Source organism: Mercenaria mercenaria, chromosome 1 (genome assembly GCF_021730395.1).
Source record: "Mercenaria mercenaria strain notata chromosome 1, MADL_Memer_1, whole genome shotgun sequence".
NCBI lineage: Eukaryota > Metazoa > Mollusca > Bivalvia > Venerida > Veneridae > Mercenaria > Mercenaria mercenaria.
In genome coordinates, this window is record NC_069361.1 from 3,409,580 (window position 1) to 3,432,181 (window position 22,602).

General features: G+C 36.1%; 2 protein-coding genes across 2 annotated transcripts in view; one reads left to right on the plus strand and one right to left on the minus strand.

Moving 5' to 3' along the window:
• LOC128555555 (CCAAT/enhancer-binding protein zeta-like) overlaps positions 1 to 22,018 on the plus strand; it is a 39,294-nt gene extending 17,276 nt beyond the window's left edge. Inside the window, exons 2-10 of the mRNA XM_053538188.1 lie at positions 354 to 452; positions 637 to 692; positions 971 to 1,103; positions 1,514 to 1,636; positions 2,335 to 2,440; positions 2,848 to 3,036; positions 20,419 to 20,486; positions 21,104 to 21,229; positions 21,878 to 22,018. Of these exons, the coding sequence (XP_053394163.1) occupies positions 354 to 452; positions 637 to 692; positions 971 to 1,103; positions 1,514 to 1,636; positions 2,335 to 2,440; positions 2,848 to 3,036; positions 20,419 to 20,486; positions 21,104 to 21,229; positions 21,878 to 22,003 (1,026 nt within the window). The 3' untranslated portion in view covers positions 22,004 to 22,018. The remainder of the gene's footprint in view (positions 1 to 353; positions 453 to 636; positions 693 to 970; positions 1,104 to 1,513; positions 1,637 to 2,334; positions 2,441 to 2,847; positions 3,037 to 20,418; positions 20,487 to 21,103; positions 21,230 to 21,877) is intronic.
• On the minus strand, positions 12,482 to 16,690 carry LOC123545154 (uncharacterized). Its single transcript, XM_045331467.2, has 3 exons — positions 16,543 to 16,690; positions 14,658 to 15,425; positions 12,482 to 13,019 (listed from the first exon to the last, which is right to left on the minus strand). Exons 1-3 carry the CDS (start codon positions 16,649 to 16,651, stop codon positions 12,853 to 12,855), a joined length of 1,044 nt encoding a protein of 347 aa, XP_045187402.2. The 5' UTR covers positions 16,652 to 16,690; the 3' UTR covers positions 12,482 to 12,852.
• Positions 22,019 to 22,602: the final 584 nt, after the last annotated feature.

The window sequence follows — 22,602 nt, forward strand, 5'->3', positions numbered from 1 at the left end:
ATTAATGATTATATGCTTACTAAAATTTAACTCATTTTCAAGAAAAATTATCTTCTCTTCCTTAAAAGTTAATTTTATTCACCTGGGAACACAGTTATTCTATATAATAGGTCATATTTTGACCGACCATGGACTTCTGTGACATGATATTTCAGTGAGGTAGCTGTATAGAGCTGGACATTGTACTCACTGCTACAAGTAGCCACTGTCGTTCATTTGACTGAAAAAAAATGTTGAAAAAGACTAAACCTGAAGACATAAAAAATTGGTTGTTTGATATTACTGTTGGCCGTGTACAATTGGCTGTACAGTTTCAGTGATCTAAGTGACAATACTGTTTTATTTGTTGACAGGATGATCTGAAACTTCTGAAGGATGTGAGTGATAGCAGTGATTCTGAAGTGGAAAATTCTGAAGAGGACTTTGATGCTGAACCAATAAAAAAAGACGAGGTAAAGGCAATATTCATGTTTTCAAAGCATATCATTCATAATGTATTTGTTCAAATTGTAAATGAACAACTGCATGGAATTCTGATTGATATACCCAAAAAATGGGTTTAACTCATGTTTTCAAAATACTGTATGTGCTGTAGACAATCATCTTTATATAATGGGAGATGTAATATTCTTTCAGATACGTGATTTCCTGAAGAAACTTGAGATTTATAAACACAGACCTGTGGAAGAAGGGTAAGTGGTATATTTTTATGCTTTAAAAAACAGCTCAACTGATGACTGTTGTACTCACTGTGGCATTACCATTGGTGTTACTTTTCTAGCCAAAAGTTAAAGCCAGTGGGAATAACTTTCCTGTCCAACTCTACAAAGGTTTTTTTTTTTCTATGTTTTCTTGGATTTATCAGTGTCTCAGTATGATCTTGCCTCAGTGAGGATCTGTACTTGTATATCTTTTTTTTGGTGAATTTCATTTATGTTCTATAAATATCATCATGTTTTCTTACTCACAGGGAAGAAAAGAAAAATACAAACAAGAAATTGTTGGTAGCGAAAAGCAGTCACGACTCTGCAGAAGATGAGAAGGCATCTACCTCAACTGAAGTTACTCAAAAAAAGAAAAATAAAGAGAAGAACAAATATAAGGTAGTTGTAAAAGGGTGTTATATTAATCTGATATAACATAATAATATATAATAAATATTTAGTAAAAGTCAGTCATATTTGTGATAGTGCCTTCTTTATAAGATACATGAGGTTTGAAAACTACCAACATTGCGTAGATGAAATTACAGGTTTTGCCAAAAACCGTTCAGCATTTGTTTTGTAAAGAGATGACACAGATACAGAGGTGTTAAATTTTTTTTGAAGAAACTTCTGTAAGCAGTCCAGTGGTTCATTTCAATATCAGCACAGTGTTCAGAGGTTTTGAATTCCAGTTGGGGTCTAACTGCATGTTTTGCTCACCGTGAGACATACACAGGAATTGGAATGTTACTATTTCTTGTGATGTTGCTATAGAAATATAATGTGTTATATGGTGACTATACATTCAGGTGCAGCATGAGGAGGTGTCAAGTACAACAAAAGATCCTGCGGTGGAATATAGAACACACATTAAAGCATACCAGAAGAGAAAATATCTTCTCATCAAAGCTGGAGAGTATTTTGATAACCAGGTATTAATAGTTATACTGTGAAATCAGTTCATTTCATTTGCACTTTATCTGGTGGTTTGTTCCAAATCTGCTGTTTCGTGGGTGTATGAATTCATAAACTTCAAATTTTGATTGTAATATAAAAAGGAAATATACCAGTTCATTGAGATTTATTTTAATTTCACAGATTCATACAGTCATTTATATCATATGTGTTTACTATCCTCTGACGATTTTTTTAAATATACATTTCTCACACATTGATTCTTAGTCCCAACCACTCCACCAAAACGTAAAACATTCAGTGGCATTCAACACTACTACCCCAACACCTTCAAGCCCTTTTTTTACATATTTTGCACTAACTTTCATTGATAATATTGTAAGATTTCTACATCCCTCTTTTACCATTCCCAACCCTCCTTCCTACCCATTTCTCACATATGATAATAGTTTGGTTAGCATTTCAAATAGTCGAGGGCCCTGTTCTGTCTGCAGCTGTTGTTTGAGAAAACCATTCCTTTGGCTTGAAGAAACTCTATGGTGCTACCAAGATGCCCTGCAGTGCCTTAAGTAAAAGATTTTGCCTGGATTGGCACCTTGGTTCTTTTTAAAACTTGGAATTTACCTTAAAAAAATTGCTATGGGTATAACTTACCTAGAAAAATATGTCAGCCAGTGTGTGTTTTTGTAATGAGGCATGTTTAATTGGATTTCAGGCAGAAGCTGGTACAGAGAATGAAAAGCTCAATGATGAAATGGTTAAACAGATGGAAGAATTTGCCTCTAAACTACTCCACGATGAAATAATGGTGTATAATAAACGTAAGACTTTCCCAGATATAAATCGTTCACTTGTCTGAAATCTACACTCCTTTGGATCAAATACCATTATTTCCAGTTGCTTTGTTACATACAGTATTTAAACTCTAGTTTGTGTAATATTACCAAATTTCTGTTAGAATAAATTTTGTAGGTAATTGTAGATACATAGGTTAGATGAGACCATGACAGCTGTCTGTTGTAATGGTTCCAGTCATTCTGAATTTTAACGGTAGATAGCTTTGTTGAATGTCTGCTTTGCAATTATTTCACGAAAATATAACTTTTTAAATTAATGGAAAAGCATAATTTTATCGAAAAAATAATTAAATGCAAAGTTTGCTAAAGAAAGAAAAAAACAGGTTCTGAACTATCAGTTGATATGTAATTTTATATTATGACATTTTCAGAGAGGGAGAGTACAAAAAGGTCAGATGTACGATGGATGAAGACGGTACTCAGTTCGGGCACACTTGCTGATAAAATTGCGGCCCTGACGGTATTGATACAGGAATCACCTATACATAATCTCTCTCACCTTGATACACTCATCACCATGGCAAAGAAGAAAGGCAGGAGAGAGAATATACAAGCTATAGGTAACACTGTCTCTTTACCGAATTAACTCGCCTGTAAGGGGGAGAAATTTAAAATCTATGGCCGATGTGGCCTCCTTGTCTAATAAGCAGATCAAAAATGTATCCAAGTTGGTTTTTTTTTAAGTCAAAATTGGGCAGTAAATAGGCAAAAAAATGTAGAAATTTCAATCAGTAACATAATTCTAACATTTTAACTTTCATTTCTAACAGGAAACTCATGCTGAAATATCATTGCAGACAAGTAGAAAATTATGTTTTTCACTTGATGCAGTAAAATAGCATTCATACAGAGACAGGAAAATAAAGTAATTGGATATGTCTAAACTACACTCAAACCCTTTATGAAGCTATTTTATATACCGCAGTATGCGGTATAATGCAGTACGCTTTTGGCTCCCGAATTAAAAAAAAAAAATTGGACGACATGAAAACTTGAGTGAATAAAAAAATCAAACAACATGCCCAGTTTTGTAATAAAATGCAGCCGTTTTTCATAATCATCCCATTCTCACTTTTTATTATCGTAGATCTAGTTTATTTTACCATTTTCTATCTTATTTTATCCATTTTGTAAAACTGTCCGCGTTTTTTCTCTTTCGTACATTTTTAGCTCACCTGTCACAAAGTGACAAGGTGAGCTTTTGTGATCGCGCGGTGTCCGTCGTCCGTGCGTCCGTCCGTAAACTTTTGCTTGTGACCACTCTAGAGGTCACATTTTTCATGGGATCTTTATGAAAGTTGGTCAGAATGTTCATCTTGATGATATCTAGGTCAAGTTCGAAACTGGGTCACGTGCCTTCAAAAACTGGGTCAGTAGGTCTAAAAATAGAAAAACCTTGTGACCACTCTAGAGGTCACATTTTTCATGGGATCTTTATGAAAATTGGTCAGAATGTTCATCTTGATGATATCTAGGTCAAGTTCGAAACAGGGTCACGTGCCTTCAAAAACTAGGTCAGTAGGTCTAAAAATAGAAAAACCTTGTGACCTCTCTAGAGGCCATATATTTCACAAGATCTTCATGAAAATTGGTCAGAATGTTCACCTTGATGATATCTAGATCAAGTTTGAAACTGGGTCACGTGCCATCAAAAACTAGGTCAGTAGGTCAAATAATAGAAAAACCTTGTGACCTCTCTAAAGGCCACATTTTTCATGGGATCTGTATGAAAGTTGGTCTGAATGTTCATCTTGATGACCTCTAGGTCAAGTTCGAAACTGGGTCACGTGCGGTCAAAAACTAGGTCAGTAGGTCTAAAAATAGAAAAACCTTGTGACCTCTCTAGAGGCCATATATTTCATGAGATCTGTATGAAAGTTGGTCTGAATGTTCATCTTGATGATATCTAGGTCAAGTTCGAAAGTGGGTCACGTGCTATCAAAAACTAGGTCAGTAGGTCAAATAATAGAAAAACCTTGTGACCTCTCTAGAGACCATATTTTTCATGGGATCTGTATGAAAGTTGGTCTGAATGTTCATCTTGATGATATCTAGGTCAGATTTGAAAGTGGGTTACGTGCCATCAAAAACTAGGTCAGTAGGTCAAATAATAGAAAAACCTTGTGACCTCTCTCAAGGCCATATTTTTCATGGGATCTGTATGAAAGTTGGTCTGAATGTTCATCTTGATGATATCTAGGTCAAGTTCGAAACAGGGTCATGTGCGGTCAAAAACTAGGTCAGTAGGTCTAAAAATAGAAAAACCTTGTGACCTCTCTAGAGGCCATACTTGTGAATGGATCTCCATAAAAATTGGTCAGAATGTTCACCTTGATGATATCTAGGTCAAGTTTGAAACTGGGTCACGTGCCTTAAAAAACAAGGTCAGTAGGTCAAATAATAAAAAACCTTGTGACCTCTCTAGAGGCCATACTTTTCATGGGATCTGTATGAAAATTGGTCTGAATGTTCATCTTGATGATATCTAGGTCAAGTTTGAAACTGGATCAACTGCGGTCAAAAACTAGGTCAGTAGGTCTAAAATTATTTAAATCTTTTGACCTCTCTAGAGGCCATATTTTTCAATGGATCTTCATGAAAATTGATCTGAATGTTCACCTTGATGATGTCTAGGTCAGTTTCGAAACTGGGTCATGTGCGGTCAAAAACTAGGCCAGTAGGTATAAAAATAGAAAAACCTTGTGACCTCTCTGGAGGCCATATTTTTCATGAGATCTTCATGAAAATTAGTGAGAATGTTCACCTTGATGATATCTAGGTAAAGTTCAAAACAGGGTCACGTACCTTTGAAAACTAGGTCAATAGGTCAAATAATAGAAAAACCTTGTGACCTCTCTAGAGACCATATTTTTCAATGGATCTTCATGAAAATTGGTCAGAATTTTTATCTTGATAATATCTAGGTCAAGTTCAAAACTGGGTCACATGAGCTCAAAAACTAGGTCACTATGTCAAATAATAGAAAAAACGACGTCATACTCAAAACTGGGTCATGTGGGAAGAGGTGAGCGATTCAGGACCATCATGGTCCTCTTGTTTAGCTCACCTGACCCAAAGGCTCATGCCAAGCTTTTTTGACCGCTCCTGTGTCCATCAACAATTCCTAAAAAAAATCTTCTTCTTGAAAACCACTGGGCAGAATTACACCAAACTTCACAGGAATGATCCTTGGGTGGTCCATTATCAAAATTGTTCAAAGAATTTAATTCCAAGGAGAACTCTGGTTGCCATGGCAACCGAAAGGAAAAACTTAAAAAATCTTCTTGTCCAAAACCACAGGGATAGGGCTTTGATATTTGGTATGTAGCATTATATAGTGGTTCTCTACTAAGATTGTTCAAATTATTCCCCTAGGGTCAAATATGGCCCCGTAGGAAAAATCTTTGAAATTCTTCTTGTCTGAAACCACAAGACCTAGACCTTTGATATTTGGTATGTAGCATTGCCTCATGCCTGTCTACTAAGATTATTCAAATTATGCCCCTAGGGTGAAAAGAGGCCCCACCCAGGGGGTCCCAAGTTTTACATAGACTTATATAGGAAAAAAACTTTAAAAATCTTCTTGTCTGAAAGTTCAAGGCGTATTCCTTTGATATTTGGTATGTAGCATTGCCTAGTGGTTCTCTAACAAGATTGTCCAAATTATGCCCCTAGGGTGAAAAGAGGCCCCGCCCTTGGGGTCACTTGTATACAAGTTATATAGGAAAAAATGCTTCAAATATTGCCTGAAACTGAAAGGCCAAGGCATTTGATATTTGGTCTGTTGCATTGCCTAGTGGTCTTCTACCATAATTGTTCAAATTATGTCCCTGGGGTAAAAAGAGGCCCTGTCTGGGGGCCCCAAGTTTAACATTATATAGGGGGAAAAAAATTCCTATCTGAAAGTTCCAAGGTGCAAGCCTTTGATATTTGGTATGTAGCATTGCTTAGTGGTTCTCTAACAAAATTGTTCAAATTATGCCCCTGGGGTGAAAAGAGGCCCCATCCCAGGGGTCACTTGTGTATGAGTTATATAGGAAAATATACTTCAAAAATTATCTGATCATATTTCCTAGACTGTTTAATTATAATTACCTGATGACCTCAAGTAATTAGGGGTCACTTGACTGTGACCTTGACCTTCTGACCTACGTTTTTGTTTTTAGCTCACCTGAGCATGAAGTGCTCAAGGTGAGCTTTTGTGATCGCCCTGTTTCCGTCGTCCGTCCGTCCATCTGTCCGTCGTCAACAATTTGACTGTTAACACTCTAGAGGTCACAATTTTGACCTAATCTTAATGACACTTTGTCAGACTGTTACCCTCAATAAAATCCTGGACGAGTTCAATATTGGGTCATCTGAGGTCAAAAACTAGGTCACCAGGTCAAATCAAAGGAAAAGCTTGTTAACATTCTAGAGGTCACAATTTTGGCTTAATCTTAATGAAACTTGGTCAGAATGTTACCCTCAATAAAATCTTGAATGAGTTCAATATTGGGTCATCTAGGGTCAAAAACTAGGTCACCAGGTCAGATCAAAGGAAAAGCTTGTTAACACTCTAGAGGTCACAATTTTGGCTTAATCTTAATGAAACTTGGTCAAAATGTTACCCTCAATAAAATCTTGAACGAGTTCAATATTGGGTAATCTAGGGTCAAAAACTAGGTCACCAGGTCAAATCAAAGGAAAAGCTTGTTAACACTCTTGAGGTGACAATTTTGGCCCAATCTTAATGAAACTTAGAGTGTTACCCTCGATAAAATCTTGGACGAGCTTGATATTGGGTCATCTGGGGTCAAAAACTAGTTCACCAGGTGAAATCAAAGGAAAGCTTGTTGACACTGTAGAGGTCACAATTATGATAATATCTTCATGAAACTTGATCAGAATTTTAATCTTGGTGATCTCAAGGTCCATTTACATCTGGGTCATGTAGGGTGAAAAACTAGGTCACCAGGTCAAATCAAAGGAAAAGCTAGTTAACACTCTAGAGGCCACATTCATGACCTTATCTTGATGAAACTTGGTCAGAATGTTAATCTTGATGATCTTTAGTTGAAGTTAAAATCTGGGTCAGGTAGGGTCAAAAACTAGGTCACCAGGTCAAATCAAAGGAAAAGCTTGTTATCACTCTCGAGGTCACAATTTTGTCTCAATCTGAATGAAACTTTGTCAGAATGTTACCCTCAATAAAATCTTGGACGAGTTTGATATTGGGTCATCTGGGTCAAAAACTAGTCACCAGGTCAAATCAAAGGAAAAGCTTGTTAACACTGTAGTGGCCACATTTATGACCATATCTTAATGAAACTTGGTCAGAATGTTAATCTTGATGATATTGTAGTGTGCCGGTAAATCAGTCCTACTTTCGTTTTCACAACACATGTGCTCTTCGGTGTTTTACGATACATACGCGTTATTTTAGTGTCAAATATTTAGTAACTCATCGGCTTATGTATTTTTCTATAAAAGATTCACTTACTGTCTACAAAATCCATATTTTAAGCCTTACTTATCCATTTTTCCATGTTCACACTTCAGTTTATTGTGTCGTCCGCCATATTGTATGCTGTTTAGGCATGACGTCATACACGTGCAAGTAGTTATTATTTACGTCATCAAGTTTCCTAGATCTGGTACATTTTTCTAGTAGGGGGTTCCTGTCTATACTGTTTGACGAAAACTTTTATTATTTATTCGTATATTTTAGCGCACATTCAACTACCACTCCTTATATTGTACTTTTATATTTATATGATGATTGTTCGCAGAAATATTATCTTTTTACTGCTATTAAGCCGTGCACATGTACGTCTTTTCTATTGCTGTTTGAGGTGTCGGAACTGTTTGAAATACTTTTGCGCCCCTTTGTTAGTTTTTCTTGAACTATCTCAAACACTGTTGATTTTGTTTGAAATACCCGTATATAAGGCGGCGTTTACTGTTTGACAGCACTCCGCAGCCAGTAAAATCTTGGGCATAGCTTTCTGTAGAAATTCGTTTCAGCACTATAAATCCATTATAAAATACCTTAGTACTTATTTGGTAATAATACATTAAATTTAACATAATAATTTTAAAGCATTAATAGAAATACTTTGTTAATTCTTAAGGTTTAGCTTTCTGAATCTCGTTTGGTAATTTTTCGGAAACTTTCTGCAGTTTTCTTAATTTTATCGTAGATAAAAATACCAGTGATTTATAGGATTCTTAATTCTTGTATTTAGTAAGCCACCGACACCTCACTTGATATTTGAATAATGCTATTGTTGCTTTGAATAGCTGTTTGTTGCCGACATTGTTAAATTTCGGTATTTTACTAGATCTAGTCAAGTATCTTACCATTAATAAATTTCATAAACCGTTAGAGCTCTTACTTATTTTCTTGAGTTTAGCCCTTATATTTATTTCACCCATAGCTGCGGAGTCATTTGTGGTGTTCTGTGTCCGTCCTTGAGTCCGTTTTTCATTTGACACTCTGTCAAAGTTTTAGCCAGTTTTAACGTTGTCTGTCTGTCTGACTGTCTGATGTTCTGACAGTAAATGTGCCTGACTGTGTGATTTAGTAGAACCACACATCCGTCACTGCGAGCGTTACCAGCTCGCAACAATATATAGGTCAAGTTTAAATCTGGGTCAGGTGGGGTCAAAAACTAGGACAAATCAAGGGAAAAGCTTGTTAACACTCTAGAGGCCATATTTATGAATGTATCTTCATGAAACTTAATCAGAATGTTAATCTTGATGATTTTAGGTTAAGTTCAAATCTGGGTCATGTGGGGTTAAAAATTAGGTCACCGGGTCAAATCAAAGGAAGATTGTTAACACTCTAGAGGTCTTAATTTTGGCCCAATCGTAATGAAACTTGGTCAGAATGTTACCCTCAATACAATCTTGGACGAGTTCGATAATGTGGTCATCTGGGGTCAAAAACTAGGTCACCAGGTCAAATTAAAGGAAAAGCTTGTTAACACTCGAGGCCACATTTTTGGCTTAATCTTAATGAAACTTGGTCAAAATGTTACCCTCAATAAAATCTTGAACGAGTTCAATATTGGGTAATCTAGGGTCAAAAACTAGGTCACCAGGTCAAATCAAAGGAAAAGCTTGTTAACACTCTTGAGGTGACAATTTTGGCCCAATCTTAATGAAACTTAGAGTGTTACCCTCGATAAAATCTTGGACGAGCTTGATATTGGGTCATCTGGGGTCAAAAACTAGTTCACCAGGTGAAATCAAAGGAAAAGCTTGTTGACACTGTAGAGGTCACAATTATGATATATCTTCATGAAACTTGATCAGAATTTTAATCTTGGTGATCTCAAGGTCCATTTACAATCTGGGTCATGTAGGGTGAAAAACTAGGTCACCAGGTCAAATCAAAGGAAAAGCTAGTTAACACTCTAGAGGCCACATTCATGACCTTATCTTGATGAAACTTGGTCAGAATGTTAATCTTGATGATCTTTAGTTGAAGTTAAAATCTGGGTCAGGTAGGGTCAAAAACTAGGTCACCAGGTCAAATCAAAGGAAAAGCTTGTTATCACTCTCGAGGTCACAATTTTGTCTCAATCTGAATGAAACTTTGTCAGAATGTTACCCTCAATAAAATCTTGGACGAGTTTGATATTGGGTCATCTGGGTCAAAAACTAGTCACCAGGTCAAATCAAAGGAAAAGCTTGTTAACACTGTAGTGGCCACATTTATGACCATATCTTAATGAAACTTGGTCAGAATGTTAATCTTGATGATATTGTAGTGTGCCGGTAAATCAGTCCTACTTTCGTTTTCACAACACATGTGCTCTTCGGTGTTTTACGATACATACGCGTTATTTTAGTGTCAAATATTTAGTAACTCATCGGCTTATGTATTTTTCTATAAAAGATTCACTTACTGTCTACAAAATCCATATTTTAAGCCTTACTTATCCATTTTTCCATGTTCACACTTCAGTTTATTGTGTCGTCCGCCATATTGTATGCTGTTTAGGCATGACGTCATACACGTGCAAGTAGTTATTATTTACGTCATCAAGTTTCCTAGATCTGGTACATTTTTCTAGTAGGGGGTTCCTGTCTATACTGTTTGACGAAAACTTTTATTATTTATTCGTATATTTTAGCGCACATTCAACTACCACTCCTTATATTGTACTTTTATATTTATATGATGATTGTTCGCAGAAATATTATCTTTTTACTGCTATTAAGCCGTGCACATTTTACGTCTTTTCTATTGCTGTTTGAGGTGTCGGAACTGTTTGAAATACTTTTGCGCCCCTTTGTTAGTTTTTCTTAAAACTATCTCAAACACTGTTGATTTTGTTTGAAATACCCGTATATAAGGCGGCGTTTACTGTTTACAGCACTCCGCAGCCAGTAAAATTTTGGGGCATAGCTTTCTGTAGAAATTCGTTTCAGCACTATAAATCCATTATAAAATACCTTAGTACTTATTTGGTAATAATACATTAAATTTAACATAATAATTTAAAGCATAATAGAAATACTTTGTTAATTCTTAAGGTTTAGCTTTCTGAATCTCGTTTGGTAATTTTTCGGAAACTTTCTGCAGTTTTCTTAATTTTATCGTAGATAAAAATACCAGTGATTTATAGGATTCTTAATTCTTGTATTTAGTAAGCCACCGACACCTCACTTGATATTTGAATAATGCTATTGTTGCTTTGAATAGCTGTTTGTTGCCGACATTGTTAAATTTCGGTATTTTACTAGATCTAGTCAAGTATCTTACCATTAATAAATTTCATAAACCGTTAGAGCTCTTACTTATTTTCTTGAGTTTAGCCCTTATATTTATTTCACCCATAGCTGCGGAGTCATTTGTGGTGTTCTGTGTCCGTCCTTGAGTCCGTTTTTCATTTGACACTCTGTCAAAGTTTTAGCCAGTTTTAACGTTGTCTGTCTGTCTGACTGTCTGATGTTCTGACAGTAAATGTGCCTGACTGTGTGATTTAGTAGAACCACACATCCGTCACTGCGAGCGTTACCAGCTCGCAACAATATATAGGTCAAGTTTAAATCTGGGTCAGGTGGGGTCAAAAACTAGGACAAATCAAGGGAAAAGCTTGTTAACACTCTAGAGGCCATATTTATGAATGTATCTTCATGAAACTTAATCAGAATGTTAATCTTGATGATTTTAGGTTAAGTTCAAATCTGGGTCATGTGGGGTTAAAAATTAGGTCACCGGGTCAAATCAAAGGAAGATTGTTAACACTCTAGAGGTCTTAATTTTGGCCCAATCGTAATGAAACTTGGTCAGAATGTTACCCTCAATACAATCTTGGACGAGTTCGATAATGTGGTCATCTGGGGTCAAAAACTAGGTCACCAGGTCAAATTAAAGGAAAAGCTTGTTAACACTCGAGGCCACATTTATGACCATATCTTAATGAAACTTAGTCAGAATGTTAATCATGGTGATTCCTAGGTCAGGTGAGCGATACAGGCCTTCATGGTCCTCTTGTTTAAATGTATTGCTATTCAGATGATTAGGCAGATGTAGGAGGAATGAGCTTTTCTCAAAAGCAGCTCTAGTGTTTACATAATTACATTTAATGTAAGTTTATCTGGAAAAATTTTAAACCAGTTTTCCATTATTTATTGTTCATGATATTACATAAAGAATATTCCTGCAATATTTGTTAATCCATTCCCTGGTAATTATTCTCCAAGATATTTTATAAATTATAAGTAATCCAGCAAAGCTTGTAAAGCTATTTGGGGCTTCCATTGTTGAGTGGTTAAGGTTACTGACTTTGAATCATATGCCCCTCACCGATGTGGGTTCAAGCCTCACTTGGGACATTGAATTCTTTATGTGAGGCTTTCGGAAGATTGATGGTTCTATCATTATACCCGCCTGTGATGAAATAATGCACAGAGACATGGGATCTTCCTCCATTAAAGCTGGAAAGTTGCCTTATGACTTATAATTGTGTTGGTGCAACATTAAACCCAACAAAAACAGAACACAAGTCCATTTCTAATTATTGATTGTCCAAGAACTCACATTGAAAGTTTTCCAGCAAAATTTGTAAACCCCTTTTCTGTTATTGATTGTCCAAAATATTACATTATAAGTATTCCAGCAAAGCTTGTACACCCATTTCCCCAAATACGGCCACCATCAGGCCCAATAAAATTAACCCAGACTTCATCACCAATGTTCAGCTGTGTTACCACAGTAACAGAACTTTGCTCAGATTTGTTTTTCTCAGTATATCCAGTAGAGATCGCTATTCCCAGTGTGGCCCCATTTTTCACTATAGAAACTGTAACTGAATTATGACCAATATTTTGGTCACTCATAATTGAAGTAGAAAACAAGAAGAATCCAGGCAGTGGAGCTATGAACAGTCCATGATGATCATGATATCCATTTCCCTGGTTAAGAAGAACGTTTTCAAACTTAACTGCATCATGAATTTGAGGACTTGCAGTGTTGCTTGTGAATGAACTGCCTGAAAGGCGACTGGATATGTGATAGACCTTACAGCCTGCTGCTGCTTCATGCCTGTAATACAAACAGGAGCTAATAGGAATAGTAAGCCTGATACAATTTAGAAGCTGTAAAGACAATAGTAAACTATTCATTCACCATATATATAAGTTAAGTTTTGAAACAGAATAGGTACTTTAATAATGCCAGAAAGTGCCAGACAAGTTAAAATTGAGGCAAACTGAATTTCAAAATATCATCATTAATTGTTTTATATGATTATATGTTTTATTAACATTTTTGGATATATTGCCCGTGTCTCTTCCCCCCCCCCCCCCCCCCCCCCCCCCCCCCCCCCCCCCCCCCCCCACACACACACCATCCCTCCCTCCCTTACTTTGAAGATGTTTTAGTGGCTGGTAATACAGTCCATCTCTAATCACATAGCCATTTATCTTGGTAATTTTTTACATATCCTTATGTCGGCTAAATTAGGATCACATTGACCCATGTTTGTCTTTTTGCAAAGAAACATGATTTTGCATTAGGGATTTTATAAGATGAGTTAAGTGGTACTTGGAAAATATTTTACATGATTTATCGGTCCTTTCAAAATTCCAATATCACAAACATCAGAATTTGAAAAGCAGAAATCATAATATACAACTCTTGTTTGCATGTGTCTGATGCAGGCTTGATCCGAGCTAAGTACATCGATTTAAAAAATATATCATACCAAGTAGATAGAACATTCTTCTGTGATGGAAAATATGTAACCAAGCTTTTGTATTACCTCAAAAGATAACTTTTATGTGAGAAAAACCGTATAGTGTCTCAGCAAAGAAAAACTCTTTCACATGAAATAAACTAATAAGTAGTTTATATCCAAAATTTTGCATAAAAACCATGATTAATTGAACAAGTATGCTAGAAAAACGCATCAAACAGGTAAGAAAAAATAAATTTTATCAAACAGTCCAATCCTGATTTCCTATTTTTTGCACAAATTCATTATAATTCTGATCAACATGGAAAATGCAGATTCTCTTTCTTAAAGATCAAAACAAGTTTTACCCTCTTGAACTGCTTGAAGGATTTTAAAGAAACTTGGCACAAATGTTCACCACATCAAGACGATATGCAGAGTGCATTTTTCGGATGGCTGGCTCCAAGGTCAAGGTCACAGGGGTCAAAGCAATTTCGTGTCCGCTCTATAACTCTTGAACCACATGAAGGATTTCAAAGAAATTTTAGACAAATGTTCACCAAATCGAGGCAACCTACAGAGCGCATGCTTTGGATGGCTCGCTTCTAGGTCAAAGTCACACTTAGGGGTCAGGAACATATGACTTTGTTTCTTGTCCGCTCTGTAACTCTTGAAGTGCTTGAAGGATTTTAAAGAAACTTGGCACAAAATGCCACAAATGTTAACCACATTGAGATGACATGCAGAGCACATGTTTTGGATGGCTCGCTTCAAGGTCACGGTCACACTTAGGGGTCAAAGTTCATACCTTCGAGCGTATATTGCTCCTTATTGCGGTGCTTTTTTTAGTTATACCTAACTCTGTGTAAGTTTTTTTCTTTACAGAATATGAATGAGTAGCTTTACAAATGGTTATAGTATAGCTAAGTTTTCGTAAGTTATGTCAGATCTAGGTTTTTTCTTAAGAAACTAGGAAGAAAGTAATAAAAGAAATGTTCATTGCTTACGAATCCATCTTGTGTTCAAGCTTAAAGAATCTCTGACTGCTATGTTTAGAATTCCAGTCTCTCTTTCTGGTTCTGTGACAAGGCTACTTGTTTCTGGTTCTGTGTCAAGGCTACTTGTTTCTGGTTCTGTGTCAAGACTATTTGTTTTCAGTTCTGTGTCAAGGCTACTTGTTTCTGGTTCTATGTCAAGGCTACTTGTTTCTGGTTCTGTATCAAGGCTACTTGCTTCTGGTTCTGTGTCAAGGCTACTTGTTTCTGGTTCTGTGTCAAGGCTACTTGTTTCAGCAGGGTCTGCTTCATCTGACTTCATATCATTTTTATCATGTTCTTTGTCTTCATCTACAGTGTTTAAAGTCACTCCAGATGACAGTTTGAAACTTTCTTCTTGATCAGATATATTTTGTGTTATGACTTCGTCTTTCTGCCCATCACTTTTTCTTTCCATTTCTGTAATTTCTTCCAGCTTTTCTGGATGCTTTTCTTCCCTTTTAGCATTCACTTTAGCCAACAGTTCTATTCTCTCACCCATCTTTTGCACTTTAGACTTCAGAATATTAAAGTTCCTTTTACTTGTATTAGCCACTGTTTTATGATATTCAACATCCTGTCTTAGTGTCATCATAATTTCTTCTTGGTCTTTTAGTTTCTTAGCTTGATTATCAAGGTATTTCTGGAGGTCATCATTAGATGTGGACAGGTGATTCAGCTTGCCAGTGGAGTCCAAGATTTGTTTCTCAAGATGTTCAATTCTTACAGTCTGCTCCAAATCTAAAAATATAAGACTCACAATTCAGTAATGAGTTCATTATTAATAGCATTTCCTTCTCTATATCTAGCTTTTGATTTCAAAATAATAGATGTTTTTTTGTATGAATTTTATTGAGAGCAAACATTGCTGTTACGTACTTAGGCATTTAGACACTGAATTTAGTCGATGTTTTTCTCTCTTACAAATACATAAGCCTATACAGTTTATTTTATAGAATCATGTTTTCTGATATATTTAAAAGTGTTTGTTTTGTTGTGTTTTAAGTCACTATTCAGGTCATGACTTTCTAGCTTTAAATGGTGGAAGACGATCCAAGGTGCTCCTCTAGACATTACTTTAGAATTTAGGTAAAAAAAATAATCCTTCCGCTAGATATCTTCCTTATATGACAACTTGAGCTGGACTCAAACCAACAGAGCTTAAGGTAGTTCTGCACGTTTGATGAACCGTAAGTAATGGCGTTACGTCATTTATCTGGAAAATGTCAAATAAAGCCTGGTTTCAGTGTACGGTTACTGTAATGAAAATCATTTCATGAATTAATGGCAACAGGTAAGTAAATTTATTACAACGGCAACGTTACTATCCTTCTAAAGTTAAAATATGATATTAAAACATCTGACATGTTAAATATTTACAAGAAATGTCTCAAAATCAGCTAGAAATGCGTGGATCTCTTGAATCATTGGCAGATATCTCGAAAACAAGCATATGGATCTACACATTTTATTTCACCATATTATAGGCCATATGTCTATTTATGACTGTGAGAAGTTTCATTAAAATGTACATTGTAGAAAAAATTATATTTGCGAAAATTTTGTCAAAATTGGGATTTTCCTATAGACTCCCATTATGAAAATTTGTGTTAGGTCAAAAAATTTTAAATCAGTCTAGCAAAAAAATTGAGCGCACGTCCCTATCTTTTTTATTTGCCAGATTTTCTAAGTATATTCTAAAGTTTTGAAAAATCAAGGTTTAATCAAATTCTACTTTGTAGAAAAAATTTTGATCCGAACGTTCAGAACTACCTTAACGGCAAGTGATTGGAAGTCAGACAAATAAAAAAGAAAATGTTTTTGTATTTTTGTCATACTGTTAAAAAGTTATCTGTACCTTTTCTTTCTAGAACCTCTATTCTATCCAAAAGAGTTCTTGATAGAGGATCTGCATTTCCAGGCACTAGTATCATTAGAAGTACAGCAATGTTGCTTCCAGATGCCATCCTGACAATATCTCTAGAGACTTTTCATATTAGTGTACACTTTTCATAATAGTATTCTGCTGATAAGACAAGGGGGGGGGGAGGGGTCCTTAGTATAAAACTGTATACATGTTACATATTGTGACATTCTCTGTGATAAGAATAATTGTGAAACAAATTTAAGAAATACGTTTTTGCAAGACAGGTGTTTAACTGTATTTTAGCATAGTTGGACCATCTGTGTTAGTTCAACATATTTTATTTATATTTGGGCCAAGTTATTTTACACAGCATTCAGCACAAGAAGAATGTAAAGAAATAGCTCTTCTTCAGGATGGGAAAAATAGGGTTACCTTGTATCCAAATACTCAAGGTCAATGTCCTTATTTTCAAGGTCACAGTTAACTCTTGAGTTCAGAGGATTTTTATAGCCAACATTTGGAAGACCCGAGAAGTTTTTGTACAGTCTATCAGTCTGTATGTCAGCCTGCCTTGGAGTCCTTTACCCTTTCTTGTGTACTCCACTCCTACCGATTACATCAAATTTAAATCAAAGTTCGTATACATCATCAGCATGAAGTTAACATGCACATATTGTTGGGATCCGCCCGCTTAGCTCAGTAGGAAGAGCGTTGGTCTACGGATCGTGGGGTCGCGCGTTCGATCTCTGGGCGGGGGGTATGTTCTCTGTGTCGATTTGATACAAGACATTGTGTCTGGCATCATTCGTCCTCCACTTCTGGTAATTCATGTGGGGAAGTTGGCAGTTACTTGTGGAGAACAGGTTTGTACTGGAACAGAATCCAGAAACACTGGTTAGGTTAACTGCCCACCGTTACATAACTGAAATACTGTTGAAAAATGGTGTTCAACCCAAAACAAACAAACAAAACATATTGTTGGGACTTTCATGTTTGACTATTTCATTAGCAGTTTAAACCTTTTTCGATCAGTATCTTGAGAATGCCTTGAACTATAATCCTCTTACTTGTCAGGTACATTGCCCATGGGCAGTGCATGGCCCCTTCTGATTTTTAGCTCACCTGTCACAAAGTCACAAGATGAGCTTTTGTGATCGTGCGGCGTCCGTGCGTCCGTAAACTTTTGCTTGTGACCACTGTAGAGGTCACATTTTTTGTGGGATCTTTATGAAAGTTGGTCAGAATGTTCATCTTGATGATATCTAGGTCAAGTTCGAAACTGGGTCACGTGCATTCAAAAACTAGGTCAGTAGGTCTAAAAATAGAAAAACCTTGTGACCTCTCTAGAGGCCATATATTTCACAAGATCTTGTTGAAAATTTGTCAGAATGTTCACCTTGATGATATCTAGGTCAAGTTCGAAACTGGGTCACGTGCCATCAAAAACTAGGTCAGTAGGTCTAAAAATAGAAAAACCTTGTGACCTCTCTAGAAGCCATATATTTAACAAGATCTTCATGAAAATTGGTCAGAACGTTCACCTTGATGATATCTAGGTCAAGTTCGAAACTGGGTCACATGCCATCAAAAACTAGGTCAGTAGGTCAAATAATAGAAAACCCTTGTGATCTCTCTAAAGGCCATATTTTTCATGGGATCTGTATGAAAGTTGGCCTGAATGGTCATCTTGATGATATCTAGGTCAAGTTCGAAACTGGGTCACGTGCGTTCAAAAACTAGGTCAGTAGGTCTAAAAATAGAAAAACCTTGTGACCTCTCTAGAGGCCATATATTTCATGAGATCTTCATGAAAATTGTTCAGAATGTTCACTTTGATGATATCTAGGTCAAGTTCGAAACTGGGTCACGTGCCGTCAAAAACTCGGTCAATAGGTCAAATAATAGAAAAACCTTGTGACCTCTCTAGAGGCCATATTTTTCATGGGATCTGTATGAAAGTTGGTCTGAATGTTCATCTTGATGATATCTAGGTCAAGTTTGAAAGTGGGTTTCGTACAGTCAAAAACTAGGTCAGTAGGTCAAATAATGAAAAACCTTGTGACCTCTCTAAAGGCCATATTTTTCATGGGATCTGTATGAAAGTTGGTCTGAATGTTCATCTTGATGATATCTAGGTCAAGTTTGAAACAGGGTCATGTGCGGTCAAAAACTAGGTCAGTAGGTCTAAAAATAGAAAAACCTTGTGACCTCTCTAGAGGCCATACTTGTGAATGGATCTCCATAAAAATTGGTCAGAATGTTCATCTTGATGATATCTAGGTCAAGTTCAAAAGTGGGTCACGTGCCATCAAAAAGTAGGTCAGTAGGTCAAATAATGAAAAAACGTTGTGACCTCTCTAGAGGCCATATTTTTCATGGGATCTGTATGAAAGTTGGTCTGAATGTTTATCTTGATGATGTCTAGGTCAAGTTTGAAACTGGGTCAGCTGTGATCAAAAACTAGGTCAGTAGGTCTTGAAATAGAAAAACCTTGTGACCTCTCTAGAGGCCATACCCTTGAATGGATCTCCATGAAAATTGTTCAGAATGTTCACCTTGATGATATCTAGGTCAAGTTTGAAACTGGGTCACGTGCCTTAAAAAACTAGGTCAGTAGGTCAAATAATAAAAAAAACCTTATGACCTCTCTAGAGGCCATACTTTTCATGGGATCTGTATGAAAGTTGGTTTGAGTGTTCACCTTGATGATATCTAGGTCAAGTTTGAAACTGGGTCAACTGCGGTCAAAATCTAGGTCAGTAGGTCTAAAATTAGAAAAATCTTTTGACCTCTCTAGAGGCCATATTTTTCAATGGATCTTCATGAAAATTGATCTGAATGTTCACCTTGATGATATCTAGGTCAGTTTCGAAACTGGGTCACGTGCGGTCAAAAACTAGGCCAGTAGGTATAAAAATAGAAAACCTTGTGACCTCTCTAGAGGCCATATTTTTCATGAGATCTTCATGAAAATTAGTGAGGATGTTCACCTTGATGATATCTAGGCAAAGTTCAAAACAGGGTCAGGTACCTTCGAAAACTAGGTCAATAGGTCAAATAATAGAAAAACCTTGTGACCTCTCTTGAGACCATATTTTTCAATGGATCTTCTTGAAAATTGGTCAGAATTTTTATCTTGATAATATCTAGGTCAAGTTCAAATCTGGGTCACATGAGCTCAAAAACTAGGTCACTATGTCAAATAATAGAAAAAACGATGTCATACTCAAAACTGGGTCATGTGGGAAGAGGTGAGCGATTCAGGACCATCATGGTCCTCTTGTTTATTTAACAGATATAAAAGTGAATACTATACATGAACATGATAACCCTGCTAAATAGTTTATAATGAACTTGCCCATCTTTTAACTTGGACAGTATCATTAACTCGTTCGTCCATTGAAAATCAGTAAATTTGATTAGGCCACTTTGTGGCTCTGTGTTGAAAAAAATATTCAAGACAATTTAAAACGCAACATGTTGTGTAAATGTCCATTGCATAGTTATTTTATCACGAAAGTTCCAGGTAAAAAGTTTGAACAATTTTTAAAAACGCAGCTGAGATTGTGTTCCTGGCTGGTTACATGTGAAATTACCCCACCCACTTTAAATGTGAATTTCTATAAAAGTAAGTCAAAACTGATAACAGTAACACTTGTGAATGAAACGTAATACATGTAGGTATATTGTCATAAAATATAGAGAAAATCAAAAAACATTTTGCGCAGACACCTAACTGGGACCCCCCCTTTGTTTAAGCTTTTTTCCTGAACTTTCACGCCTGTTCCTGTTCACGAATGAGTCTCCACTTTGGTAATATTATTTCTGTACTAAAGTAATGTGTTGTTGTTTTTATTGTTTTTTCAGATGCATTGAAAGAAATATTCAAGACAGATTTAATACCAGAGGATAGAAAACTTCAAACATTTGACCAGGTAAGTGAACAAGAAGATTTTAATGAAGAGTTTGTAATTTTGTATATCTGATTTCTGACTTTATGAGAAGGGAAACACACTGATTTGATAGGACACAATACATACATGTTAATCCACCCCAAGGATTATGGGTCCATCCACTTAGCTCATTAGGGAGAGCGCAGATTAACAGGTCACAGGGTCATGAGTACGGCCCTCGATTGAGGTATATGTTCTCCGCGATGATTTGATCTGAAATCAATCGTCCTTCACCACTGATTTCTTTGGGGGAGTTGGCAGTTACTTGCTGAGAACAGGTTTGTACTGGTACAGAATCCAAGAATGGTAAGGTTAACTGCCCGCCGTCGCATAACTGAAGTACTGTTGAAAAACTTCGCTAGAAATTCTGTTGCTGTAGAGAACGTTTTAGTACTGAAAGAAATCGGAAAACAGACCAATGTATTTTACTGAAATACTGTGAAAATTAGTGCAGAACTCAGGGTTTCAGCCATATTTGTAGCAACGATCTTTACTAAACATTCTGGTGCACATCATTTTGGCATTCCTTTCCTTTTAAAAGAATGCACATTCTTTTCTTATCAAAATAAATGTAAAATTATGAAATTTTTTACTTTTAGCACAAGTTTTTAAAGCTTGGTCCAGCTGCTGGTTGGAACAAAGATGTGGTGGACAGAAAATTGATACAGTGGTGCTTTGAAGCACAGCTGAAAACAAGATTTGCAGACTTTGTAAAGATTCTTGAGGTAAATACAGGAAAGTGATTGTTTCCCCTCAAAGTTCTAGATTAGAAACTTTGCTTAGGGTGAAGAGGAATGCCCTGGTCATTTTGTCAGCGCTTTTTGTAAACAAAAATTCAGAGTCATGATAAATGTGTTACATACTTTCCAGTTTTGACAAGGTTTTAAGTAGTTGTAGAGTTTTAACGTTTCTGGAAAGCTTGATTTTAAAGAGATACAGTATTTGATTGATTAATTTATGACATTGCGATGTTATCTTACCAACCAGAATGACAAGATACCCTAATTAGAAAAAAAGTTTAAAAAAATATGCAAAATTTAAAAAAACAAACTAGAAAATATGTAATACTTTTTTGGCTATGAAATTGACATATTAGAGATAAAATTAAAATTTCAAAATGTCCTACAATCCTCTCTGCAGACCTTTATAATGATGAATACCTTAATATCTTGTTTTTGCAAAATAAAGCTGCCAGTGCATGAAAAACCCTGTCACTGAACTACAAGTCACTTGGTTAAATTTGAGAAGAACCTTTTAAATTTTGTTTTAACTGAACATAGATTTTAACTAGATTAGTGGGGGCTTTTATGTCCTATATAATTCGGTTCAGGGGAAAGATTCAGGTTTATCTTTACCTTCTGGTTTAATTTCAGGGTATGGCTCATGACACAGTTCTCAGTACAAAACAGAAAGCTGTTAGTAAGTATGAATATAATTCATTTTCTTTTGACAGTCTGTTTGGATGTAATGCCTTTTCATCTCTTGTTTTCTTGTGTTAGCATTTTTAGCTTGACTATTCGAAGAATAAGTAGAGCTATCCTACTCACCACGGCGTCGGCGTTGGTATCGGCGTCGGCGTCACACCTTGGGTTAAGTTTTTCGTACCAGTCCACATTTTGACAAAGTCTTTTGAGATAAAGCTTTGAAACTTTCAACACTTGTTTACCATCATCTTGGCCAGTTATAGGCAAGAGCACATAACTCCATCAAGGATTTTGGCTGAATTATGGCCCCATTTGACTTAGAAATCATGGTTAAGTTTTTCGTAACAGTTCATATTTTGACAAAGTCTTTTGAGATAAAGCTTTGAAACTTTCAACACTTGTTTACCATCACCATGTCCAGTTATATGCAAGAGCACATAACTCCATCAAGGATTTTGGCTGAATTATGGCCCTTTTTGACTTAGAAATCTGGGTTAATATTTCGTACCAGTTCATATTTTGACAAAGTCTTTTGAGATAAAGCTTTGAAACTTTCAACACTTGTTTACCATCACCATGTCCAGTTATATGCAAGAGCACATAACTCCATCAAGGATTTTGGCTGAATTATGGCCCGTTTTGACTTAGAAATCTTGGTTAAGTTTTTCGTACCA

What these genes read in the sequence shown, in the direction of transcription:
- LOC123545154 (XM_045331467.2), bottom strand. Translation starts at nt 16,651, where the DNA reads ATGGCATCTGGAAGCAACATTGCTGTACTTCTAATGATACTAGTGCCT. An exon ending in AGAGGTTCTAGAAAGAAAAG is followed by an intron (nt 15,426 to 16,542) that starts GTACAGATAACT and finishes TTATATTTTTAG; the next exon opens with ATTTGGAGCAGACTGTAAGA. An exon ending in CTTGAACACAAGATGGATTC is followed by an intron (nt 13,020 to 14,657) that starts GTAAGCAATGAA and finishes TTTGTATTACAG; the next exon opens with GCATGAAGCAGCAGCAGGCT.